Source organism: Ochotona curzoniae, unplaced genomic scaffold (assembly GCF_017591425.1).
Source record: "Ochotona curzoniae isolate NIBS_2020 unplaced genomic scaffold, NIBS_Ocur_1.0 scaffold_4701, whole genome shotgun sequence".
Lineage (NCBI taxonomy): Eukaryota > Metazoa > Chordata > Mammalia > Lagomorpha > Ochotonidae > Ochotona > Ochotona curzoniae.
In genome coordinates this window covers 75,145,062-75,165,494 of record NW_024467122.1, presented here as the reverse complement: position 1 = coordinate 75,165,494, position 20,433 = coordinate 75,145,062, and the positions used below count along the sequence as shown (strand labels likewise).

Here is a 20,433-nt window from a genome sequence, read left to right as displayed (position 1 = left end):
CATGGGACACCTGCATCCCCCATGACAGTGCTGCCTCAGGTCAGCTGCTCCACCGCCAATGCAGCCCCTGCCAGTGCACCTGGGGTGGGGGGACGGGCAGCGGAGGACAGTTCAAGGACTTGAGTTTCTGTCATCATTGGGAGAGACCACGAATGGAGTCTCCAACTTCTGGCTCTGTTCTAACTCAGCCCTGGCCTCTGTGACCACTTGGGAAGTAAGCCAGCACAGAGAAGATCTCTCTGCCTCTCCCACTCTCTATGTTAACTCTGCCTTTAAAATAAATGAAGTCATTTAAAAAAGAGAAAAAAAAATGTTCTTTATCTTGACCGCGGAGGTGTCAGTGTGACTGAAATTTCTTAAACACATCCGCCTGTACCCCTAGCCAGTGAACTGACAGACAGGAAGCTGCACCTTAGGACAGCGGTTACCCCAACAGGTAAAGAGGAATGTGTGCATAATGCGGAGTTTCCTGGGGGCAGGGGTACTCCCACCTCGGAACCAGATGACACACCTAACAGTCATCTCCCAGGTGTCTGTAAAAAAGGCGTATCTTCTGCCTTCATTTGGGCGCTCTAACGCTGGAAGCATGCCCAGAAGTCACGACTCACACTCCGCTCCCACTGTCACAAGGTGGAACATAGGAACTCCTGCTAAGAAACCGCCCTAACAAGGAGTCCCAGAAGCCTGGCCACCGCCACACCCAGGAAGGATCGGCCTCTCAGTTTGCTCTTCAGGCCCGGGAGGGTACGGCTCATGCCCCGCCTCGCCCAGCGCCTGGCACTGGGCCACATACCTACAGTTGGTCATGACCAGGGTTTCTGGCTGGGACTCCACAAGCGGCCAAGGAGCAAGATTTTATAGAGGGCGTTGGCCCGTGGAGGATGCCACCTCAGAACAGTACACGTGGAAGGAAAAGGAAACTACCACAGATGCTTGGTCACACTCCTGCTAGCTGTCTGGACCAAGGGCTTTATCACCTCCCCCAGCACTGCACATCACCCCAGCCCTCCCACCCCCTGATCACTGCACATCATCCCTAAAGCTCCCCGAAGCACTACACATCCCCCACCCCCGCGCCCTCCCCAGTCGACACACTCCCCCCACTGTCTTGCTCCCTCCCCAGCACTGAGCGTCCCCCACCACCACCCTGCCCCCTCCCCAGCACTGCATGGCTGAACCAGTTGCCCTAACCATAACAGGTCTGGCTGTCCCCTCACTCATGGGGCTGTCACTGCCAGCTCCCTCAGGCTGTAGAGGTCAAGTCTCCTGGCCACTTGCCCCTGCCCTCAACCCTTGTTCCTGGTCTGGCTCTTAAAGGGTGGATGCAGGGAAGTCCCCCTGCATCCTAGGAGAAGGAATAGCAATCTACTTCCCTTCCACATAGCTTCCTTCCTGTCACAGGGTCCAGTTGCAAATGGCAACATGTTTATATGTGGCTCCCAGACAGCCGTGCTGGGCTTGTGTAGCACCTGCGATGGCAGAAGCAAGATCAGCTCACAGCAAAAGCCTCTTTAAGCTCAAACGCTGTCCAGTCAATCCCAGTGCCAGCTCTTGCATGGAGATATCATTTCCGGGGTTGGGCAACAAAGAAGTCAGTCCAGGGCAGCTTTCCAAAACCACGCATCCTCAAGGTACCAATGGCAGAGGCCTCAACAGCCATGCATCTGACTGCAGGGTTCACAGCCTGTCACAGAGGCTTCCTGGGGCTGCTCCCTGCCAGGGCCTGCTCCGGTCTAATCAGTGTCTCTCCAGGGAGCTGGCTGCATTATTGCAGGTGGCCTGTGAGGTGCCTGCTGTTTGCTCAGCACACACTCCACTGCTCGCTCCCGGAAGGGAAAGCTAAGCATGGCTGGGCCACCAACATGCCCAGACTGTAGACTCTGTAAAACATGGCATCTGCTGCCCATCCCGTCATAAGGAAATCCTCTCCTTGCAAGCTCACACGTTGCAGATTTCTGCAGTTTCGTAAGTCTAGCCTTAGCTGGACAGCAATGATCTGTTCACTATTCCCTTGAGTTCTGCAAATCACCTAGGATTTAAACGGCAGGAAGACGTCCATCAGACTGCCCGTGACCTCCAGGCACAGTCGGGGCACTGCCAGTGAGGCAGAGGCTCACAGAGGCCTGGCCCCCAAGAGGAGCTGACCACCAGTCGGCTCCCTCCTGGGGGCACACAAGCAGAGGGGTGGGGAGCAAGCCCTCGAATGGCATCTCCTCCCTGGCTACCTGTGTTCTCCTAAGGAGAAGAGATACATGTATGAAGACACTATGGTGAAGCTATGCGAGACAGAAACATTGTGAAGCTATGCGAGACAGAAACATTGAAGCAAGCAGGTGTTCAACTGAGGACATCTGTGTAACTGGCTCTAATCCAATGGGACATTCCAGGAAGCGACTGTGCAAAGCCTCGACTCAGCGGGACGTTGCAGGTGCAAGCACCAAGGGCACAGGAAGAGCAGGTGTGGGAAGGAGTGAAGTGGAGCTCTGAGTCTCTGAGACAGCTGCACACTGAGACAGCTTCCCACAGGGCCTCCACGCGTCCCTCTCCCTGACCCTCTCTTGCACTCACAGCACTACGTAGACGACTTGGGCCCCAGCAGCTACTTTCAGAGGTGGGCCCTGGAGGGACCAGCACTTTTACCCTGTCCCACAAGGAAGACAGATGCTCAGGTGACAAGAGGGAGCACCAGGCCACATGGGCGGTGCAGTCCTCCGGAACAGCGTTCCTCTGACTCGGTGGTCGCCAATGCTACTCCAGGAACTGGGCAGTCCCACCCTGGGCAGGGGACGGGCCCCTCCTCAGGTAGGTTCTCATACCCACCATGTGCTGGGCACTGTGTGAGGGATGTAGGAATAGACGGACAGGAGCTAGCTGCTGGGGAGGTGGGTGACAGACAAACCTTTCAAATAAATGAAAAATAAAAACATTAACTTTTAATTAAAAAGAAAGCAACTGGGACCAGTATGATAGCTTATGACTAAATACTCACTTTGCATATGTCGGGATCCCATAAAGGTGCCAGTTCATGTCCCATCCAGCTCCCTGCTTGTGGCCTGGGAAAGCAGCTGAGGACAGCCCAAAGCCTTGCGACCCTGCACCCACATGGGAGACCTGGAAGAAGCTCCTGGCTCCTGACTTTGGATCGGCTCAGCTCTGGCCATTGCAGCTGCTTGGGGAGTGAAGCAGCAGACAGAAGATTTTTCTGTTTCTCCTCCCTGTAAATCTGGCTTTCCAGTAAAAAATAAATTAAAAGGACAGGACAGGAACCACAAAAGGCTCACAAGAAATCTCATTCTCTAGGCAACGGCACCACAACCCTTGGCTGAGGACATGAAAATGTCAGTAAGGCAGGAAACCACAGAAAAACGACTTACATACACAGCTACCGGTCCTGGTTAACCTGCTTGAAAATTCACACTCAGAGGATAACGTCTGACTTTTTCAACTGTGTTTTGGTTCTTTAAAAAAATAAATAAAAAATACAACCAACTAGATGGGCCCAGCATAATAGCCTAGTGGCTAAAGTTCTTGCCTTGCATGCTGTCACTCACTAGGAACAACTCCACAGCCTCTGGGGCGGCTCAGCTGGAGGGATGGGATGGGGACAGAGGTGTGGGGTGCTCAGGGTGGCCCCTTTGTCTTGTGCAGCACATGGGGACCAGAAACCTCAGCTCCTAAGGGAAGCTGGTGAGGAATGTCAAGTGTGCCAACTGGTTCCTGCTTCAATCCTGACTATGTGCCAACCCAGGAGCCACTTTGCATCCATTTTAAAGCATGCAATTTTTGAGCCATTCACTTAATAACACTGCAGTTTCTGTGGCCACTGTAGTCTCTCTTATACCTTGTTTATGCCTTCACAAAGTCATAAGAGGATAACAGAGAAACAAAGCAGAGATAGTGAGCACAGGGGGCTTGAGAAGAGCGGTCCTCAGACCTCTTTATCATGAGCTGTGTCCACTTTCCAACCATGACAACTAAACCTCCTCCCTTGTAGACCCTCAGCAGGGCCCACACACCCCTCGGCATCACCACTTCGGTCTCAGGACAAACACGTGTGCCAACGACAAACCCCATGGGTTAAATGAGCAAGTCGCCCTGCTACAAGGTGGCCTGGCTACAGACAGGACCCAGGGGCTGGAGGGCTTCCTACCACTGTGCTGCACAGCCAAGGCCCGGCTGGCAGAAACTGACTCACGCTGCCAGCGGTGACCCCCAGAAACACCTCATACTCATTTTCCGAAGCAGGAGGCAGCACTGCCCCCAGCTCAAGGCCAAGGCGGCCCTTCCTGAGGTCAGGTGAGGCTACAAGTGCAGACACCTGCCAATCAGTGCTCCCAAGTCCTGTCCCTGATGACAACCATGATGGCAGGAGTGCTGGGTCTCCCTGGAGCAGACTGGGCAGACATTCACTGCTGCCACACAGCAGGTGAGCCTGAGCACCCAATGTCAACCTCCCACCCAGCCTCAGCTTGTCACCCTGAGGAAGGTGGGGTGGCCTCTCCATGGGCCACTGACACCTCCAAGAGCATGGTGGGGGGGGGGGATAGGGAGAACAGGGAAGGCAGCAACCCCATCTTGCCGCCTCCTCCCACCCTTCCCCCACAGGCCGGAAGCCCAGTGGAACTACAGCTGAGGGGAGAGGGGACCCAGCTGACAAGCTTGAGGGCTGCGGGGTGAAGAGGAAGGAAGAGAACATGGAGGACAGAAACAGCTGCTGGGGGACCAGACCACACTCACACCTCCTAGGCCTCAAATGTCACAGGCCTGCAGGCGGAAGGCGTGGGTGCTGTTCCCGAGGTCGTGGCTGTTGGCAGGCAGGAACCACATGTGAGCCCCCTCACAAACACTGGTCTCCTGAGGCCTGCGAACCCCACAGCCCACTCCACCCTGGGAAACCTACACCCTCTGACACAGAACAGGAGGAAACTCATGCCAACTTCAGCTGCAGAAAAGAACAAAAGTGACTAAAGGGAAGTGGCCACTGTCTAGGACAGGGAGCTCATAGAGCCAGTCCCCCACCCTCATTCCAAAACCGTGTGAGTCCCCTGGGAGCTCAGCTGGCCAAGAGCAAGACTGGGTGCTGGCATAGGCTCAGATGGAGGGCAAGTACTTCTGGGTTCTTGGGGGAGCCGATGCAACCTTTCCACCAGCTCCCCCTGCACTAGCTATGGCTCCCAGGGATCTGCAGGCTCTACCCAGGTTGCTCTAAAGTCAAGACCCCTCCTCTCAGAAAACCCCCAACCCCAACAATGAAAACCAAAGCAATCCAGACATAGTCACAGACCTGCTCGCCACACACATGAGAAGACTCAAAGACAGGGAAGACTCAATCAGGGAAATGCAAACAAACCACGAGACGTGCCGGCACACCCACCAGAATCCAAGGGGAGGTGGCGGCAGCGCTGGCCAGCAGCAAGCAGAGACAAAGCCATCTGGCAGGTCCTCAGCAGGCACTGCAGTTATCACATGACCTATGTCATGCAGCCGAGCAGTAACTCCCCATGCTGCTTGTGACAGCCAATGGGTGGGACACAACAGGCCCAACAGCTGATGCAGGCACAGGCAAAATGTATCCCCTCCACGCAGGGGAGACCTGGCCACGAGAGCAGCAGAGGGACAGCAGAGGGACCTAGGCTCGCTGCAGCCCCTAGAACCATATGCAAAATCCAAAAGCCAGATGCAGAGCTGCACACACAGCAAATCCCCAGTCCCCCAAATCACAGATACAGAACGGGGGAAGGGGGAGGCAGCTGTCCAGGGCTGGGGGCCAGGAGCAGAGACTCCCACACACAGAGGAACACTTTCTGGGGTGATGGTGAGAAATGGTCTACACCTACTGCAATGTCAGCTACATAACATGGTAGATGCGTGAAAATCCACTTTAAGTAGGTGAATCATACCTTTACCAGGCTTTTCTTCAAAGGCACAGCAAAACAAAAATCCACACCTCCAATCTCACTTGCCTGGCATAAGCATAGAACAGAAATGCGGAGCACAGGATCCCAGCCAGCCCCAGCTCAGAAGGGCCCGGGCCCGGGAGGACAGGGCGCCTGCCTCTGCTGCCTGGGAACTGTGGGCACCTCCACAGACTGACTCTCACTTGATTCGTCACTGGCCACAGCACAGGTCCAAGGAGCCCCACGAAAGCACACCTGATAGAGGACAGGGGAGGGCGCTGGTTTCATCACCACTGACCTGAGTTTCCTGTTTCCCCAACACTCACTTGAGCTCAGTACTCCACTGCTTCAGGAAGTCAAAGTTGATGGAATTAGGGTGTCCTGCAGCTGGCTGGTTGGCAGCCTGTTCGCCCACTAGCTCTCCGGGCGCCGTCTCCACAGCTAGGACATGTCTCGCCTTTTCTGCCGAGGCATCCTGGTGCATGGAAGTCACTTCTGAAAGATGGGGGACAAAGGTCAAACACTCTGAGCACCCACGGGAATCTGGACGTCAAGCATCAACTTGTTATGCTACGTGACACTCCTCCATCTATTTACACACACACACAATTATCTACAATGGCACAATTTAAAAAGATTTTGTTTTCAAGATTTATTTGTTTTTATTGGAAAGGCGGATTTAAGAGAGATGGAGAGACAGACAGAAAGATCTTTCATTTGTTGGCTCATTCTCCAATGGCCGCGACAGCAGAGCTGAGCCACTGAAGCCAGGAGCCAACTGTTTTTTCTGGGTCTCCCACGTGGGTGCAGGGCACCAAGACTTTGGGCCATCCTCCTCTGCTTTTCCAGACCACAAACAGGAAGCTGGATGGGAAGTGGAACAGCCAGGTCATGAACCAGTACCCATATGGGGTCCCAGCACTCACAGGTAGAGGATTAATCAGTTGAGGTATCATGCTGGCCCTAAAAATATTTATTTATTTATTTGAAAGGCAGAGTTATAAAGAGAAAGGGAGAGAGAGAGGGACTTTCCATCCACTGGTTCACTCCCCAAGTGGTGGCAACGATAGGCCAGGCTGTAGCCAGGAGTCAGGAGCTTCTTCCAAGTGGATACAGAGACCGAAGTACTTGGGCCATTCTCTGCTGCCTTTCCAGGTTCATTAGCAGAAAGCTGGACTGGAAGTGAAGCAGCCAAGACTTGAATTGCTGGCCATATGCAACATGGCAGCTTTATCTGCAATACCACAGTGCTGGTCCCTAACAGCACAATTTTTAATACAGAAAAACTTAGACTTAAGGTGGCCGTGGTGTGCTGAGGCCATTTTCACCCACAGTGGCAAAGCTGCCCAGTGTCAAACCACCAACAATCCACAGCATGGGTTCACAAGGGAGACGTCCTGGCCAGAACGTCCCCAGTCTGCTGAGTCAGCAAATATGAGCTGACCCCTGTGGCTAACACCCACTCCCCTGCATGGAACAATTTCAGGTCAAAGGGTAGACAGCAGAATTCTAGTGGCTCCCTGTATTCTGAGAAGGTGAGCAGGGAGGATACCACCGTGTACACAACTGGCTCCTATCTACAAACAGTGACATTGAGGAATAAGCCTGCCCATCAATCAGATGGCAGTTCTGCAGATGGCAGTCCAGGCCAAGGCCAGGACAGCACAGCAATCCCAGGACTAACTCCCAAGAAGCAACATTCTGTTACTTAATAAACACATCCTAACAATTACTACAAATAGCATGCTATTTGCTTCAAACAAATACAGCTTGAGTGGGTACAGGTTGCAATAAAACAATTCCTGGACTAACTCAGGAAATTACTGGATAAACACTAAGTCAAGTATCAGCATGAAAACCCTTCAAAATAAAGTTATTTTGGAGAATATTTCCCATTACACATCCTGTGTGCTCCACACAGCAGAACCGGAATCCTAGGCAGTACTAGCTCCTGGGAGTCAGTGGCCTGACCAGAAACATCTTCTGTTGGCTGAACTTGGGCAGGTTACAAACGTGACCATGGTCAACAGGGGCAGGGGCTCCAAGGACAGGCTAGGGAAGCATTTCGGGTAATGCAAGGAAGTGACTGCTGCGTGGCCCTCAGGAGAACGAACTTGGGCTAGGGGAGCCTGCACACAGTTTACAGTAGGGTTCTGGTGACACATGTGAGTGCGCATGCCAGGGATGGAGGAGTGAAGGCAGAATGCCACAGACTTCAAACCCACAGCAAGTATGACATGTTGAGCACTGAGAGCAGGTGGCCAGTAAGGTGCACTCTTTTCTTTAAGGGAGAAGGGGCAAAAAACAGGCATGGTGCAGGAACTGCAGTACAGGGGAGTTAAACTGATGATTGTAATGCCCATATCCACATGGTTCAAATCCTGGCTGCTCCACTTCTGATCCAGCTCTCTGCTAATGCTCCCTGGGAAGGCAATGTCAAGATGGCCCAACCACTTGGGCCTCCAGCAACCCATTTGGCTCTGGCAGGCTCCTGTGGACTGGCCTCTGCAGATACCGCCTGGGCAAAGTGACACAGTTCTAAGCCATGCTAGGACGTGGACCCAAGAAAGAGCTCATTTCCAGGCTATGCAGAGTGCAGCTCCAACTTCCTGTGTGTGTTAGGGGAGGGCCTGTCACCAGGAAATCCCAGAGCTGGCAGCAGCCACGACCACCTCCCCAGCTGTGGCTAGGAGGCCAGGGGCTGGGCGGGGACAAAGACAGGGACACATGACTGGGAAGGAAACAGCAAACAGCATGTGAGTCATTCTGAGACTTGAGAAACGTGAGACCATTTCAAAAAGGGCCTGAGAAGTTGGCTGCAGCGCAAACAGTACCTGCACACACATCTCCAAAAGTCCACGAAAACACACTACCCTGTGGATTTTAAAACTGCTTGCATTAAAACTAACTGAGCTCTTGGTTACAGTTTTCCATGAATGTCTTTGAAGTAGTACACTCTCGGTTCCCACAATAACAAGCTTTTGCTGACATTGTTATTACTTTTGTCTGGATTTTGGGTTTTTTGCAAAACCACCTGAGAATGGCTTGATGTAAATGCCAGCTGCAGGTCCCTGATCCGTGTGTGTCCCATACAGATTCAGGGAAAACCCAGCTGGGACCAGAAAGCCTCGGTGGGCACTTGTGAGCGCATGCTCATTCCTGTGGCACCAGCAGGGACAGGTGGCCTCAGCCAGAGGCTCCTGGCACTCAGAGCAGTCCTGGTCTTTTCAGTGTTTTCCAATTCCAAAGTGGAACCTCAGTGAAGATGCTCGGTGGGTCCTGAGTCCGTGAGCTGGAAGAGCCCTGGGCCCGAAGCAGGCCCCCTGACACCCAGGGGTAATGTGGCCAGCCAGTACACAAGAGCCCCTGCTGGCATGGGACAGGTGGCCCAGCCTGGAAAAGCCTTTTCCTTTTGCCCAGGCTGTGCAGGCATGGTCAAGAGAAACAGGTCTATCTGGGTGAGGAGGCAGCGTGGGTCTCAGCAGTGACAAGGAGGGGCCCAGGCTGCCGGCTTCTGGGGATCCCCAAGGGGTCCGTACTCTGAAGGTGTGGGAACTGGACCTGCATCTGCCCCAAACAGCTCGACACTCCCCATGTCCCTGGGCTTGGAGAAGGGACTCAGCACATCCTGGAAAAATGGCTGAGCAAACACAAGAAACAGTGCCTTCTGGGACCCAGCAAAGCTCAGTGAGGCCGCAGGAAGCTCTCTTTACAGAGCTGGACTGCAAGATCCCTCCACCCCAACCCTGCTGCTTCCCACACACACATCCATGCCCCTTCTCAGCCCAGCTCTCATAGCCCCCTCCAGCCACTGGGTTCAAGGCATCTTGTTCCATGATGTCCTCAAGGCACCCCAAGCTCCTCTGCTAAACCATGCTTCCCCAAGCACACCACCACCTCACAGAACCACACACAGCTTCCTGTCGTCACTGGCCAAGGCAACCATGGAGGTGCAGCTGCTGGCGCGGCAAGGCTGGGTCTGTCTTGTGCTACCCTGACATTCTCCTCCTCCTGGAGGACCTCAGCCTATGGAGAGGGTGTCACAAAAACTGCCAGGGATTCATAGGACGGTCACTGGCATCCACTCTGCCCACTCACACACGGCTGTTCAAAGCACAGTAATTGAATGCCATGCAGTTCATGGGAGGAAACATGTGGCCACTGCCCAACCCCCTCACCACACGGTGTCCTGGGGTGGCACCTCTACACTCCAACACATGGCTGAGATCACAATCAAGGCTGGCTTCCCAAGCCTACGGGACATCTCACAGAGAGCAAGGGCTTACAACCCCAGCTGTTCTTAGTATGGAACAAGGTCAATGGAAGGTTCTACTCATGGGGTCAAGAGGTGACCAGCAGTCACGGCTATGTCCCTGCCAATTCCAACTGTATCATTCTGGTGACCCTGGTGGTTCCCACTACCTACCCTCTAGCCACCAGAGGACAAAGAAAGGACTGAGGGTCTGACGCTTGGTAAACGACAGAGCCAGAACTCCAAGCCAGGCCCAAGGGATGGCTTCCACCACACCAAGCCGCCCAGGATCATCGGCACAAACTAGTAATGCTCTCCACCCTCCCAGAATGGCCTTTAGGTCCTAACAGGTGACACCTGGTAGACCCACAAGTAAAGAGGAAGAGAGTGTTCCATAGAACCAGGAGGTGAATGGGGAGTGGAGTTCATCTCTTACTGTCACTCAGTTATGGAAACACTCACCTTCACTTGGCTTGGCTGGGCTGAGCTGGGCCAAGCTGACCACTGCCTACAGGCTTTGAAAATGTCACAGAGAGATGGGGCCATCGGCATATAGAGATTAAACCACCCACATCCCAGACAGCCTGAGTTCAAGCCGGTTCAGGACTCCTGTTTCCTGTTAAGGCAGACCCTGGGAGGAGATAGACCAAGTCGTCACCTCCTGTAACCCTTGGGGGAGTCCCAGGTGGAGTTCCTGGCTCCTAGGCCAAGGCAGACATTTGGGGGACAAACCAACAAAAGGAAACATGTTCACTCTTCACCTCTCAAAAACTTTGAAAAACAAAAACTTTGAAAACAAATACCACTGAGCGTTATCACATAATAAAACATAACTTGGATGTTGCATTCACCAGTTTTTCCTGATGATGAGTGAACTAAAGGTGCTAATTACAGCCTTGCTCTTCTGACTTCCTGGTTTACCTCTCCCAGCCACCTGAAAGGCAGGCTTGTACAGCGTCCAGGGCTCTAGGGAGTTTGAAGGCAAAGCCTCCTGCAGGCACTCACTTCACTGCCCTTGGGACAGAAGGCCTCGGGGGACTGGATGTGCTCCCCCAGCCATGCCATAGGCACCCACAGCATCCAGCTTGCCCACCTCAACCCCCTTCCTCTCTCCTCCCAGGCTTCTTTCTGGTCATTACTTCCTCAAAGGGACTCCAGCCCTCAAAAGGGTCTGGGGGGCCCTGAATTCCTTCCACATGCTGCCATTGCCTTCCTACAAGTGCCCTGCTCCAGAGGGTAGAGCCCAAGCCCATCAGAGGAACCTGCTCTGCTGAACCCATGAGCCTGTCAGGGTCCACACTTTCAAGTCCCCAGCCCAAAGAAAGTGCAATGGACATGCACTCCAGCTGTCTCCACCTCTTCACGCTGGACCTGCAGTCAGAACATTCACTCCCCTCATCTCTCGGCAGGTGTAAACCCCAGTGGTAAGACCCCTTCACTGACCTTGGTGCTGGCCTTGCCTGACCCCAAGGTCACCATTAAGCCTGAACATGAATGACTGCAACTGCAGTGACCGGTGCTTGCCCATTGGGCATTTTTCCTCTAATTTTCCTTCTGGATACATCTTCACCCACCACCAAGGTGAGTGGCCAGATTCTTCCCACTGCCCCCCACCCCTGACCATGTGGGGCTCACCTGTGTTGTCTCTGGCCACCAGGCCCTTGGGGTACTCCCCACCAGAGGCTGGGGCAGAGCGACTGTCCCACTTGGCTACATCCAGGTTGTTGCAATACTCCCATCTCTTCTGCTGAAGCTCCTGCAACCAGTAGGTCATGAGCTGCCTGTTAGGAGCCTGGGAAGAGGGAGAAAAAACATCATGGCCACCAATGCAATAAAGATTTAAAAAATAAAAAGACCCCGCATAGTAGACTAGCTGCTAAAATCCTCGCCTTGAACATGTGCTATAATCTCATGCAGGCATCAATTGTGTCCCAGTGGCCCTGCTTCCCATCCAGCTCTCTGTCTGTGACCTGGGATAGTCGAAGATTTCCCAATAAAAATAAATACTTAAAAAAAAAGATTAAAACACAAAAGAAACTGTCTGGGGCCAGCACAGTAGCATAGCAGTTGTGGGGAGCACCAGCATCCCACCGGGCGCCAGTCTGAGACCCAGCTATCCACTTCTGATCCAGCTCCCTGCTGGTGAACTTGGGAAAGCAGCAGAGGATGGCTGAGTTCCCTGGGTCCTACATCCACATGGGAGAACCCAGGTGAAACTCCTGGCTCCTGGCTTTGCCTGGCTCAGCATGGTTGCTGTAGCCATTTGGAGAGTGAGAAAGCAGATGGAAGAGCTCTCTCACTGTAACTTTGCCTTTCAAATAAATTTTTAAAAATAAAAAAAAAAATTTTAATGTGCTTCATAAGCAGACAGAGCACCCTGGCACGTGAAGTGGGTGGGGGAAACAGATGGAGGACACGTCAGGGGAAAGGCAGCTTCTGCTCGTCGCAGCTGCCGAAGCAAACAGTGGTTCGGACAGGCAGAGCAAGCCCAGCCCATAAGATGGCCCTCTCTGTCCTGATCACAGAAGGATACACCCTGCAACATTGTCCTCCTCATGTCCAGGAAAGGACGGGAAAGCCTGCCATGCTCCACTCTGAGCAGCTCGCAATTCCACCTGGAGACCACCAGCTGTGGGCCTCACCCATCCCTCCAAACGGTGACCAGGACCCTCAGTCTCTGAGATGGCACCGAGGACGCAGAAGGTGCCCTGCCCCTTCCACGACGGGAAATATCTTTCAGAGCTGACAGTGCTGAGCAGGGTGCCTGGCAGGCAGAGCCTCCCACGGTGCGGGTGGGGACACGAGGATAGCTTGGCAGAGCCTTACAGAGCTCAGCTCCCACCTGCTAAGTTACCCAGGCACCCCACTGCTACATGTGGGTCTGAGAGGCACAAGAACACAAATTCACACAAACCTCCTGGTGAAGCTTTATTCACGATCACCTCAAACCAAAGACAACTCCAAATGCACTCCATACAACGAGAGACAGCCAGGCTGTGCCAGCTGCAGGACTGCCAGCTCCTGGGGCTTTGCTCTGCTCTGTGTTCAGCAGTGAGATCATGTGGGGCCAGTCAGAGCCCTTAGTAGGCACATCCTGCTTACCAGCTGTGTGATATTGAGTCATTTACTCGGCTTCTCTGAGCTTTATTTTTTTTTAAAGAAACTGATTTATTTATGTGGAAGGCAAGGTTACACAGCAAGGAGGAGGACAAGCCAACAGGCAGGTTCCAGATGTGCTCAGTGCTGAGACACAGGACTGGCAGAAGAGGAACACGGACAACGACCAAGGCACCACAGTTCAGGACAGCTACAGGTGCAAAAACCTCAAAGCCCTGGCTTCGTGTCGCACTGTATCCAACAGGCAGACGCCAAGAGGCCTGCATCTCCCCTGCATGTGGCTCAACATCAGGCACATCCTTGGTCGGTATGTACTGAACACAGAAAGGAGAGGTCAAACGCAGTCTCCTATCAGGAGCTCAATGCATAAGAGAACATAGGCATGACCAGAGAGATGGGAAAGAAGGGGCTGGGCTGTAGGCAGAGAGTAACATCAAGGAAGCCCACAGCAAAACAGGGCCCTGCGAGAGGGGTCTGAGGGGTGGGTGGCAAGGCCAGGCCCTGCAAGGAACCCAGTGTGCTGGGCACGTCACTGCTGACAGGCAATTTAATGAGAGACGATGAGGAGCAGTTTGGAAAGGGAGATATGAGCTCAGGCCCAGAAGCCAGAAACCCACAGCAAAGACCCATCACCAGTGGCCATGAGAAAAGGCAGCAGGGAACATGATGCAGGGTGGGGCTGGCCTGGGCAAAGCAAGGAGGAGGCATACATGGCAGCAAGTGGGCAGGAGGGAGACACAAGGCATGTCATGAATAACAAGGCACAACTGCCACCCAAACCAGGACCCAGCGTCCACTGCGCCCAGGGCTCTGCACTCACTGCATAAAGGGCCCAGAGCTCACTGTGTCCAGGGCCCAGCGCACACTGTGTCCAGGGCCCCGCATCCACTGTGTCCTCCCCACTCCTTCCACAAATGAGAGACAAAGGCCCAGGAAGAGAGGCGACTTGTCTCGATCACCCAGTAAGCCAATGACACTGATAGCCCCATCTGCCATGCTCAGAGGCAAGTTTCCATGTGTGCACACATGCGTGCAGGTGAGTACGTGTGTGTGTGCCCTACATGTGAACACCTCTGTCCGCCAGGCCCCTCACCGCCCAGCCTGGGGTGAGCAGAACCCCCCGCCGCACCATCGGCCCCAGCAGGGCCTCCACCTGCTCACCTTGCGCCTCACACACAGCCTGCTCTGGGTTCAGATCCCTCACAAGCCTCTGGCCACTTCCCAGAGTGCAGGCTCCAGGAATGCTTCTTTTTTTAAACAAGAAAAATCTTTCCTTTTAATCCCTGAAGATTAAATCTAACAGGAAACAATGAGTAACCTGCTAATCATCTCATACTAAACACCTGGGGCAAGAAATCTCCATCACAGGACAAGCTCTGAGATGTCCACATCTGGCCCAAAGCCAGGCAGAACCACCTGGGATGTCTGTAAGGCAGGAAGGGCCCCCAAGGCCTGCCCCTCAGGCAGCGTGACCACAGACACACACAAACCTGGTGTGAAGATCAGGCCCGAAGAGGGCAACCTCCTTCACCCAGGAGGTCTCTATATTTCTTTGTGTTTCAAAGAAACATTATTTATTTAGTTGAGATTTACTTATTCTTATTGGAAAGTCAGATTTTACAGACAGAAGGAGAAAGAGAAAGATCTTCCATCTACTGATTCACTCCCCAAGTAGCCACAATGGCTGGAGCTCAGCCAATTTGAAGCCAGGAGCTTCTTCCAGGTCTCCCACGTGGGTGCAGGGTCCCAAGGCTTTGGGCCATCCTCCACTGCTTTCCCAGGACACAAGCAGGGAGCTGGATAGTAAGTGGAGCAGCCAGGACATGAACTGGTGCCCTTATGGGATCCCAGCACATGTAAGACAAGGACTTTAACCACTAGGCTACCATGCTGGGTCCCATTTATTTATTTGAAAGATAGAGTTACAGAAAGACAGGGAGAGAGAGAAAAAGAGATCTTCCACCTGCTGGCTCATATTCCAGATGGCCCCAATAGCCAGGGCTGGGCTAGGACAAAGCCAGGAGCCAGGAACTTCTGTTTGACCTCCTGCATGGATACAGCGATCCAAACACTTGGATGGTCCTCTGCTGCTTTTTCGAGGCCATTAGCAGTGAACTGAATCAGAAGGGAAACAGCAGGACTCAATCAAGCGTCCACTGGGCAGACCAACATTGCAGGATTCTGTACCACTGTGCCACAACACTAGTCCCCTACTCAGTATGTTTTTAACACAGGACTTCCTTCCATCCAGCTTTGCTCAGTCCAAGTAGCTGGGAAATGGCAAGCACATGTCTTCACGATCACCCCAGTCCCAATAAAACCAAGCTACACCAGCCCTCACCACTGAGCATAATATCCACGAGCCACACAGCACAGCACAGGAGATGTCACCAGTGCCTCACAATGAAATATTTTAGAATACCTTACAGTGCACTATTGTAACTCATTACCCCCTTTAATGTGGTGATTTACACATTTAAAAGTATAAATCTGGGCCCAGGGTGATAGCTAAGTGGTTAAAAAGTCCTCACCTTGCATGTGCTGGGATCCCATATGGGTGCTGGTTTGTATCCCAGCAGCCCCGCTTCCCATCCAGATCCCTGCCTATGGCCTAGGAAAGCAGTCAAGGATGGACCAAAGCCTTGGGACCCTGCACCCACATGGGAGATCTGGAAGAGGCTTCTGGCTCCTGGCTCCTGGCTTCGGAACAGCTCAGCTACAGCCACTGCGGTCACTTGGAGAATGAATTATTGGAGAAAAGATCTTCTTCTCTGTCTCTCTTCATATATATATATATATATATATACTTTCCAATGAAAATAAATCTTTAAAAAAAAAAGGTATAAATCTATGTGGGTAGTGGATGTAGCCACATGGTAACGCCAGCATCCCATGTGAGTGTCAGTTCAAGTCCTGGTTCCTCCACTTCCAATCCAGCTCCCTGCTAACGGCCTGGGAAAAGCAGCAGAGGATGATTCAATGTTTGAGTCCCTGCACTCATGTGGGACATCATGAAGTTCCTGGCAATACAACCAGGGAGATGGAAGAAGAAGGTGCAACTACTTGGGTTCCTGCCATCTGCCTCAGAGACCAGGATGGAGCTTGTGGCACCTGTCTTCAGCCTGGCCCAGCTCTAGTGGTTAAAAATATTTGGGGAGTTAAACAGGTAGAAGACTTTTTCCTCTTTCTTTCCCTCTCTTCAATAAACTGAAAGTCAGAGAGACCTTCCATCCACTTGTTCACATAATGCTGCAACCCCCACGGGTGAATTAGCCAAAATCAGGACCTAGGAGCTCCATCTGGGTCTTCCACATGGGTGGCAAGCACTTGGGTCCTTCTCCTGCTGCTTTTCCAAGACCATCTGCAGGCAGAAGGATGGGAAATAGAACAGCTAAGACATAAACTGGTACCCACAAGGGATGTTGGTGTCACAAGCAGAGGCTTTACCCATTATACCACAACACCACATCCACATAAACCTTTTTAAAACATAGAAGTATTAAGAGCTGGCACTGTGGTGTAACAGGTAAAGATGCTACCTGTAGTACCAGTATCCCATGTGCCTCCAGTTCAAGCCCTGCTACTCCACTTCTAATCCAGCTCCCTGCTAACGTACTTGGGAAAGCAGTGGAAGATGACCCATGTGCTTGGGCCCTTGCCACCCACAGAGGAGACAAGGATGAAGCTCCTGCAGGGTTCCTGGCTTCAGAGTGGTTTATCTCAGACAGCTATGGCCATTTGGGCAGTGAACCAATGGATGAAAGATCTGTGTAACTCTGCCTTTCAAATACATACATCTTTTTAAAATTAAAAACAAACAAACAAAAAAAAGAGTAACAGGATCCACATGGGGCTGGAGCAGTGATGCAGCTGGAAGAACTGCCACTAGCAATACTGGCAGCTGAAACAGTGCTCACTAAGGTCCTAGTTACCCAGCTTCTGATCTAGCTCACCGCCAACTCATGTGGGAAGAGCGGGTGACAGCTCATGTGCTTTAGTCCCCCACGTGGGAGACCTGGCTGGAGCTCCAAGCCCCTTGCTTCAGCCTGGCCCAGTCCAGTTACGTGGGAGTGAACCAGCAGTTCAGCAGTTGTCAAGATATCTATCCTCTCTTTTACTATCACTTGTACCTTTCAAACAAATAAATACATCTTTAAAAAACAAGAAGCAGCAGCTGTAATTTGTGCAGTGTTCGTCTCCCAGGCCCACAGCCCCAATCCTGAGTGCCTAACTAAAAAATAATCCACAAGAACAAAAGGGGAACACACCACGGGCCATGCCGGCAGCAAAAGTGGACGAGCCACCTGCCGAGGGCCACTTCTGGCAATGCGCCCTCGGGATCCAGCACTGGGCCCTGGGACCTGCTAGGCGCCTGCCCGGGAGCATTGCTTTTCTTCCACACTAGCAACTCCCAGTGAGGAGCATGCTCATGCCAACAATCAATGTGCACTGCCCAGGCAGTACCCAATTAAGAAATCCTTACGTGTTAAAGTTTCTTCTCAAAAAAAAAACCAAGTCAAAATTCCAACAGAAGTTCTTCTAAGTAGGACAGAGAGATCATATAATCGGCCTCACCAGCGAGAACTCTGAAAACTGAATGAGGGGCCGGTGCTGTGGCACAGCGGTTAAGCTGCCACTTGCAAAACCAGCATCTCATATGAACATGGGTTTGACTCCTGGCTACTCTGCTTCTGACCCAGCTTCCTGCTCATGTGACCAGCAAGAGGCGTATGACGGCTCTTGTACTCATGTACTTGACACCAAATGGGTGACCTGAGGGAGTTCCTGCCTTCAGCATAGGACAGCCCCAAGCACTATGGTCATTTGGGAAGTAAAACAGCAGATGGGAAGATTTCTGATTCTCCTTCTTCTAACTCTACCTTTCAAATAAATAAATAAGAAAAAAACACTTGAAAGAGAAAGTGGGGGTTTTACCCCACAAAATGGCTAAACATATCATAAAGCCAGAATTATAAACTAGTACTACATTGCCAAAAAATAGGGCTAAGTATGTAGAAGAAAATTTAAGTGGTTCTTCAGATCAAACTAACAGGTATTAATTATGAAATAGTATTAGGACAATCGTGCAAACATCTGGAAAGAAAGAAAATCATTGTGAATTACAACCTAGTGGAGAAACCTTCATAACAGAAAAACGAATTCAAATTCAACTCATGACTTAATAGACTAATGAACTGAATAAAAACCATTACATTACCAGAAGAAAATGCTTACATAATAAAAACAGCTTCTTTCTGCCTCTCATAACCACAGCTGCTTAGATGTCCACCCAATGCTCCCAGCAGCGAAGGGACAGGCCAGACCTACCCGTGGATTAGAGGTACAGCAAAGACCCAGAGGCAGGCTCTGAGAGAGACCTCAGGGACAGCCAGCACCATGAGGCTGCCAGGGTGGGCACCATGAGATCCAGCCCAGCTCCTGAAGAGAGAGAGAGAGAGAGAGAGAGAGAGAGTGTGTGTGTGTGTTGGGGGGTGAGGCTTTGGTGGCCAGGCGCTCCCCGGGGCCAGGCGCCGGGCATGGCAGGCAACACTCATTTCCTTGTGCCGACCATGCCAGCTCTCCCCACAGCAGCAGCAGCAGCAACAGCAACAGCAAGGAAGGAAACTTTAGGTCCAACATCTCTGTTCTCCATCTCTGTTCTCCCAGAGATCTATTTATAGATAAGAGTATGCAGATCCATTTCCTCAACCCACAAAGCAAGCATGCCAAGAAAGCCATCAACAAAGATGAGACAACACCACACCTGAGGAAAACAAAAACGGCTCCCAGGACCAGCAGCAGGTGGCAGGACCTCCAGCCCACTGCCCAGCAGTGCCATCCACTCCACTGGACTAAGAACCACCTGCCTGTCGGCTGGGTTCCCATTAATCCTCACTATTCTTTAAATGTCTGCTTTATATTTATTTTCACCTATCCAGAAGGCAGGATAATACAGGCAGATGCAGAGATTTCAACCACTGGCTCACTCCACAAATGGACAGCCAGGCCTGGGTCAGGACAAAGCTAGGACTCAGAAAGTCATGGGTGGCAGGCCAGGGACTTGAGCCATCATCCACTGCTTCCCAGGGTACACACTGGCAGGACGTTGGATCCAAAGCCTAGTAGCCAGCATTCTGATGTGAGGTGCACCCACTGCAATCACAGGTGTTAAGCAGTCCCACAACACCCACTCATCTTCATTATTATTTTTTTTTTTTACAATGTTTCTGATTTGAACAGAAAAGAAACAGAGTGAGAGACACACAGAGAGAGCTCCTAGTCACTGGTTCATTCTCCAAAGGTTGCAACAGCCAGGAACTCAAATTGGGTCTCCGGCACAGGAGGCAGAAACCCACCGTTGCTGCCCCCAGGGCTCTGCGCTGGAGACAGACACAGGCAGGATCTGGGGCCAGGAACCCAATCAAGGTGCTCTGTGTGGGGGTGCCAAGCGTCAGCACCACTAGGCAGCAACACGCTCAGGCTGATCTGTCACAACAACCACTCACATTAGCTAAGGAGAATGTAGAAAACAGAAAAAAAATGCATGAAACCACATCGTCAGAAATAACCTTAGCCATGCTCTACTCACTTCATAAAACTGGAATAAAATCACAGACTCTCCCATTACCTATATCTGCATATTAATGACTACTAATTAAACTTGTGTTGCACTTTCATTTTATATATACAATCATTTCACCTGCACAAGATTCCCAAAAGAGTTACCGCCTGCCAGCCATGGACCCTGGACCCATGGGCTCCCATCCCAGCTCAGCCACTCGCTGGCGGGGTCAAGGCCTCCCCTTCATGCTGACCCGAAGTGGACACTGTGCAGTGTCACTGTGAGGGTGAAACATGTTGGCACACACTAGGGTCAGCAGAGGGTGTGGGCCTAACCATGAAGACACCCCCATCCCATGGCACAACGCCCAGGTGCAAAAACAGCGGCGGCTGCTAGCTCGTTTCCTGCTCTTGCAGATCCTGGGAGGAAGGAGGGCCAGCTCTTGTGATTGGGCCCCTACCATCCCACAAGAAAGAGCTGGATTATGTTCCCAGCTCGGCCTTGTCCCAGTCCCAGGTGCTGCAGAGTTCTGCCTGTCCCTCTGCCTCTCAAAAAATTAATCAAAAATGCTTAAAGAGGACTCTGCACACAGTCAAGACCCAGTG

At 52.1% G+C, this 20,433-nt stretch overlaps 1 protein-coding gene across 1 annotated transcript in view; it reads right to left on the bottom strand.

Moving 5' to 3' along the window:
• Positions 1-20,433, bottom strand: part of TBC1D2B (TBC1 domain family member 2B) — a 53,927-nt gene that overhangs the window by 22,744 nt on the left and 10,750 nt on the right. Inside the window, exons 2-3 of the mRNA XM_040968467.1 lie at positions 11,785-11,941; positions 6,224-6,392 (exon numbers count right to left, since the gene is read on the bottom strand). Of these exons, the coding sequence (XP_040824401.1) occupies positions 6,224-6,392; positions 11,785-11,941 (326 nt within the window). The remainder of the gene's footprint in view (positions 1-6,223; positions 6,393-11,784; positions 11,942-20,433) is intronic.